Source organism: Cyprinus carpio, chromosome B10 (genome assembly GCF_018340385.1).
Source record: "Cyprinus carpio isolate SPL01 chromosome B10, ASM1834038v1, whole genome shotgun sequence".
Classification (NCBI taxonomy): Eukaryota; Metazoa; Chordata; class Actinopteri; order Cypriniformes; family Cyprinidae; genus Cyprinus; species Cyprinus carpio.
In genome coordinates, this window is record NC_056606.1 from 20,463,873 (window position 1) to 20,470,423 (window position 6,551).

General features: G+C 34.8%; 1 protein-coding gene across 2 annotated transcripts; it reads left to right on the forward strand.

The window, feature by feature from the left end:
- Window positions 1-226: 226 nt before the first annotated feature.
- sec14l7 (SEC14-like lipid binding 7) lies at window positions 227-6,481 on the forward strand. Of its 2 annotated transcripts, XM_019104212.2 has the most exons (12): window positions 227-378; window positions 910-985; window positions 1,894-1,937; window positions 2,213-2,275; window positions 2,362-2,550; window positions 2,941-3,036; window positions 4,041-4,101; window positions 4,201-4,284; window positions 4,395-4,501; window positions 4,928-5,067; window positions 5,183-5,352; window positions 5,779-6,481. In XM_019104212.2, the coding sequence occupies exons 1-12, from the start codon at window positions 280-282 to the stop codon at window positions 5,880-5,882; spliced, it is 1,233 nt and encodes a 410-aa protein (XP_018959757.1). In that variant the 5' UTR covers window positions 227-279; the 3' UTR covers window positions 5,883-6,481. The 2 variants fall into 2 exon arrangements, with proteins under 2 accessions (XP_018959757.1, XP_042589069.1); XM_042733135.1 differs by lacking the exon at window positions 910-985 and having other exon boundaries at window positions 322-378.
- The last annotated feature ends 70 nt before the right edge of the window (window positions 6,482-6,551 follow it).

A 6,551-nucleotide genomic window follows, 5' to 3' on the forward strand; every position in this document is an offset into this window, starting at 1 on the left:
AATATTTGAATATTATCCTAATATAACGGGAATTTAAGTTATGATAAAAGAAATATTTTGCTGATGTGTATACCAGTACTGCCAAATTGTAGATATATGTTTATAAAAAAAAAAAAAAGTGTAGGGGATATTTCACGGATGTAACCAACTATTGTAGTGCACGTTGTTATGCATCGTTTCAGAATGACGCTGTATCTTTCATTCATTACCTTGGCTACGCGTGCCTTGCCTTTACATCAGCGCGCGCGGCTCTCGTGACTGAGTATAAATATCAGCTGCATGAGCTCGAGAACTCAATGCAGAGGTGTGTTTGATGCTCCCAACATGAGCGGACGAGTAGGAGACCTTAGTCCCAAACAAACTGGGGCTTTAGCACAGGCAAGTAAATGCAGAAAACCTCTTTTTTATTCCTGAGCTTCAGGATATTTTGAATTCGTTTAAGACTGTTTACATATCAGTTTTAATATAAAATACGATACTCACGACCGTTCAAAGGTTTGGGGTCAGTAAGTTTATTTATTTATAGAAATGAATACTTTTATTCAGCAAGGATGTATTCAATTAATCAAAAGTTTATATTCATAAAATTACATAAGATTTCTATTTCAAATAAATGCTGATGTTTTGATCGTTCTGATCATTAAAGAGTCAACAAAATATTATGGCAAGAAGCACAACTAATAATAATAAATGTTTCTTGAGCAGCAAATCAGCATATTAGAATGTTTCACAACATCACTATTTTTACTGAAGCTTTGCGATTTTTATTTTTATTTTTTAACATAAAGACCCCAGACTTTGAACGGTTGCTATATCCTTACATTAAAATGTAATATAGCATACAAAACTAATCTTCAGAGTTAACCGTATTCCTGTCAAAGATTTGTTTATATATTTTAATGCAATTAGTTTCGGGAGAAAATAGCAGATGTGTTGGATCAACTGCCCAATCAGACTGACCATTATCTGCTCCGGTGGCTCAGGGGTGAGAACGGATTTTAAATTGTTATAATACACACATCAGAGTATAACTGTCCTTATCTGGGAATTTGATTTCAGGTCACTTTTGTATGAAAGTAGTGGAAGCCTGCTAAAGTTCTTGCCATTAAATTATCTCTGACTCTGACTGCACGGTCATGCTCTATGGGTGACCTTTTGACCCCATGAACCTGTGTGTTGATTAACAGACTGCCAGATCCTCAGCAAACACTTGCGATTATATGGAGGACAATATATGCAAGTACTCTTCCATGAAACAAAAAAGTTATTTCTGAGATGTATTTAGTTTTTGCATGTCCGATTGCTTCATCTTAACCAGTTTTATCTAGAAATCAATATTGTATGTTGAGGCAGAACATCCCCAAACCATCTGTTGACTTTATGTTTTGAGAGAGAAGTTCAAGGTGACATTCTTCTGAATGTATGCGTCAGTGTTTATCTCTCTTCACCTGTGATTTTTGACCGTTCCAGAATTATTTGCTCTTACCCTTTGCACTACATTATTGAATAATATCCTAAAGTCCTCCTCATCTGCATTCAGCCTTTAATTGTGATTCATCTGGGAAAGAGCAGCAAATCTGGCATTTATTCCACATATTTTCCTATTTTGCATTTAAATAAAAGAATCAAGACTGTAGAGTAATGCAGTTTACTTTAAAAAAAAAATTAAATCTTCAAAAAAAAAAAAAACGATTTCAGTCGTTCTAGCTCAAAATTTCTTATTTATTTCAAAGTGTTACTTGCCATTTCATTGTAATTATTTGTGATATTTTCTAGTCATTTCCGGATGAAAATCTTTTCAAAGTAATTTCTACAAGTAACACAAGTTTCTAATTGTTTTAGTGTAGATTATATAAAAGACATTTTAAGTTTGCTTTTATATCTTGTTTGCAGCTAGAAGCTTCAATGTCCCAAAATCTGAGGCAATGATTAGAAAGGTAATATCACATCTTAAATTAATTTACAAGCACTTTAAGCACCTGAAGCTGTTTTACAGAAACATCCTAACTCAGAATCCTATCGTATTTGTCTAGCAACCGTGATAATTTTACTTATATATATTATATATATATATATATTTACAATATAAGATAAGACATTTCTGTAATACAGCCACTTTGAATAATGCATGTAAGAAACCAAATTAAACCAGAATTTTGTTTAAAAAAAAAATCTCATGTGCCTTACATATATCAATATCTTTGTACTCCAGCATCTGGAGTTTCGCAGGCATATGAAAGTAGACACCATCGTTGACGACTGGAAGCCACCTGAGGTATATCAGGACAGTTTCAATTTTTATCACGATCTCAAAATGAAAATTGCCTTACTAACAAACTTATATTGTTTTTCTCCATCTAGGTCATTGAGCGCTATGTGGCAGGGGGATTGTGTGGCTATGATCGTGAAGGAAGTCCTGTCTGGTACGATATCATCGGCCCTCTTGATCCAAAGGGCCTTTTACTGTCAGCTAGCAAACAAGACTGCCTCAGGACCAAAGTCAGAGACGCTGAACTTCTACGACAAGAGTGTGAGAAGCAGTCTAAAAAGGTACAGTCTGTCAAATAAAGACCAAATTACTAGAAAACACTCTGAAAACTGTGACTTTGTTTTCTGCACTCTAAAAAATATAGGTTCTTTACTGGCATCTGTAGATCCATCAAGAAGCTTTAACCTCTATGAATATATGTATATATATATATATATATATATATTTCATTAAAGAACTGTTCACCGAAAGGTTCATTGGGGAGCCAAAAACGTTTCTTTTATAGAATTGCAGTAAAACGCCTCTTTTGGAACCTTTATTTTTAAAAGTGTAATGAGTGTAATGTGATATTTCATTATTTGAACATTCAAATCTGCTTCCCATCTGCAGTGATCAGGATTATGTCTGTGTTTTTTTATTTTTTATTGTTTTTGGGCGATCTTATTCATCAGCTTGGCAAATATATTGAATCAATCACCATCATTTATGACTGTGAGGGGCTTGGCATGAAACATCTTTGGAAGCCTGCCGTTGAGGTTTATGGTGAGGTAGGAACATGATGCTTTCAGTACAGCTTAGTCCTTTTGAAGTCCAATAATAATCACATTTTTAATATTACTATGTATAATTGTTTGTATTTTACTGTGACCTAGCCACATGCTCAGACACATAGATCTTTGGTGTGTGTATGCTTAAATCTTTCTTGTTATTTGCCGGTCAGTAAATACAGAATATAAATGAATAAGAAATTTATCACAAATCATTTTTTTAATAAATAGTTCACTCAAAAATGAACATTTTACTCACTCTCAGGTCACCAAGGATGGACATGAATTGGTTTATTCATTGTAACAGATTTAGAGAAATTTTGCATTACATCACTCCATCAACGCATCCTCTGCAGTGAATGGGTGCCGTCAGAATGAGAGTCCAAACAGCTGATAAAAACATCACAATGATCCACAAATAATCCACATGATTCCAGCTCATCAAGTAACATTTTGTGAAGTGAAAAGCTGTGTTTTTACTTTATACTCTTGTTTTATTGACTAAATTACAAGTCCATAAAATATATGTTGCTATCTCCAGTAAAAATGTCATCACATCTGAATCAGGAGAGAAATATGCACAGATCAAACACCGTTTACAAGCGATGGTTTACAGTTAAAAATGCCTCAATTATGAATTTGTTTCTTAGAAACACACAGCTTTTCACTTCACAAGACATTAATTTATGGACTGGAGTGTTGTGGATTATTGTGATGTTTTAATCAGCTGTTTGGACTCTTCATTCTGATGGCACCCATTCACTGCAGAGCATCCATTGGTGAGCAAGTGATGTAATGCTCAATTTCTTTACATCTCATCTAAGGAATAAACAAACTCATCTACATCTCGGATGATTCAAGGGTGGGTAAACTGTCAGCAAGTTTTCATTTTGGGGTGAAATATTCCTTTAAACATTTGTAACGTATGCCTTACCGTCCTTCTTCACATGTCAAATTAAATATGACATTTAAAATTGTTATATTGTGGTATTTTCCCCCTGCAGATTCTGACTATGTTTGAAGAGAACTATCCAGAGAGCCTTAAAAAGGTGCTTTTAATCAAAGGTGAGTAATTGTTGCACCAGTGAAATCACATCAGCATAATATTGTTTGATAATAACCAGTTTTGAATTATTTTAATGATAAAATTCTTCTTTTCTAAAGCCCCTAAACTCTTTCCTATTGCATATAACTTGGTCAAACACTTCTTGCGTGAGGAAACAAGGCAGAAGATTGCTGTGCTGGGTTGTAAGTTGTCTCAGTGCTGTTTGTTAAGGCAAACATCACAATACTATTGACTTTGGTGTGTAACTCATCCAGCATGAATGACAGTTTCTCTTGTGATCTCCACCTTCCAGCCAACTGGAAAGAGGTGTTGAGGAACTATGTTGATGCAGATCAGTTACCTGCGGTTTATGGGGGATCCATGACTGATCCTGATGGAGACCCTCTCTGTAAAACCATGGTGAGGTTTACTAGTGAACAGGAGAATAACATACCCTACCGTTCTGGTTTGTGGTCAGTAAGATCACAGTTGAAGTGTGTCATGCAGCACAACTGTTTTCCACAGTGATAAAAGATTTTTGTCAGATTTCTGAAGGATCATTTGGCACTAAAGAATGGAGTAATGATGCTAAAAATTCAGCTTTGCGTCACAGGAATAAATTACATTTAAAAATATTTTCAAATAGAAAGCGGTTATTTTAAATAGTAATAATATTTCACAATATTGTTGTTTTTACTGTATTTCTGATCAAATAAATGCAGCCTTGGTGAGTTTTCTTCCAAAAACATTAAAAAGTCTTACAGACCCCGAACTTTTGAATGCTAGTCTATTCAAAATACCAATGTTTTGTTAGTTGCCTTTACTCATCTGACGTCTTCCTCTCAGTTACGTTATGGTGGTGTAGTGCCGAAGTCGTACTATGTGCGCGACTCAATCAAAATGAAGTATGACCAGTGCATCACTATTAGCCGTGGCTCATCATACCAGCTAGATTATGAGGTGCTCTTTCCCAACTGCGTACTACGGTGAGTACCATATGTTAAGTGCTAGTTGTTATGCATAATTGTTTAGCAAAATAGCATGCAATATATTTCATATGTATGCTACTATTGCATTTTTCTGTTTTTTTTTTTAATCCAGATGGCAGTTTGCGAGCGAGGGGTCTGATATCGGTTTTGGACTTTTCCTGAAGACGAAAGGGAATGAGACAAAAAAAGTAGAAGCCATGCAGGCAATACTGCCGAGCGAACGTTACAATTCCCACCTAGTTCCAGAAGATGGGTCCTACACCTGTGAGGAGCCAGGCATCTGTACGTTTGTTTTGAATTTGACTTTGAGTTTTTTTTATGGAAGCTTGTTTCCACCATGGAAGTCTTTTTATCTTAAAATTCTGACTTTTTTCTCTTTTACATTTCTGCATTTAACAGACGCTTTTAACCAAAGCGACTTACAGTGCATTCATGCTAACATTTTTTTACCTAACATGTGTTCCCTGGGAATCAAACCCACAAACTTTTGCACTGCTAACACAATGCTCTACCACTGAGCCACAGGAACGCGAATTCTCTAATATAAAAAAGATTTAAAAAATCACAATTCTGGATAAAAAGAGAAGAAAAGTCTGACTTGTGAGATAAAAAGTTGCGATTACCTTTATCCTGTAGGGGAAACAAGCTTAGTTTTTGGTGCTATTCTAATTATTTCTTATTATTATTACAATGTCTTTTTCTCTGTAGATGTGGTCCGGTTTGACAACACTTACAGTGTGCTACATTCAAAGAAGGTCAGCTTCACTGTGGATGTGCTTCTACCTGAAGGACATACAGGAAAACAGGCATAAAACTCGACTGGAATCAGACTTTAAATCATATCTCCATTAGCATTAGATAAGATTAGGCCTACCCATGTCCTTACATCATGGACTTTGAGCACACTATGTTTAAACATGGGAAAATGAAAACTACTAGATAAGTGTTTTTTAATTTCAAAGTGTTTATATAATTATTCTCTCTGTAAGCAAATTACTATAGATAATTATGAAAAGTGATTGTACGCAAGCAGTTCCTAAAGGATGTTGTCTGAACCGTTTCCAGTATTTGAATTACAATTGTGTATGACAAAAGGAAGCAGTGTGGACTGATGAGGACTGTAAAGTATAAAATATTTGATCAGTAGATGTGAAATAATTGTGAATAGACTACTGAGAATATCTCTCAATATATAAGACACTGAATCACAGCACTTATAATACAGCGGCTTACTCATGTCAATGCATGTAATGGGTAAATCTTTCAGTAATAGCAATATTATATTAATCCTTGTAATGTTTAGTTGTAGAAAACCACTTCTATAATTTCAGAATGTTTTAAATGTGCACATAATTACGCAATAATCTGAGAATAAAATGCATTTAAGAAATAAAACACAGACTGTTGATGAGTTGATGGTTATTTGTAACACTAGAGGACGCACTTGCATCACATTTTAAAGAGGACGAAATGCAGTGATG

What these genes read in the sequence shown, in the direction of transcription:
- sec14l7 (XM_019104212.2), top strand. Translation starts at nt 280, where the DNA reads ATGAGCTCGAGAACTCAATGCAGAGGTGTGTTTGATGCTCCCAACATG. An exon ending in AAACTGGGGCTTTAGCACAG is followed by an intron (nt 379 to 909) that starts GCAAGTAAATGC and finishes TAATGCAATTAG; the next exon opens with TTTCGGGAGAAAATAGCAGA. An exon ending in ACGACTGGAAGCCACCTGAG is followed by an intron (nt 2,276 to 2,361) that starts GTATATCAGGAC and finishes TTCTCCATCTAG; the next exon opens with GTCATTGAGCGCTATGTGGC.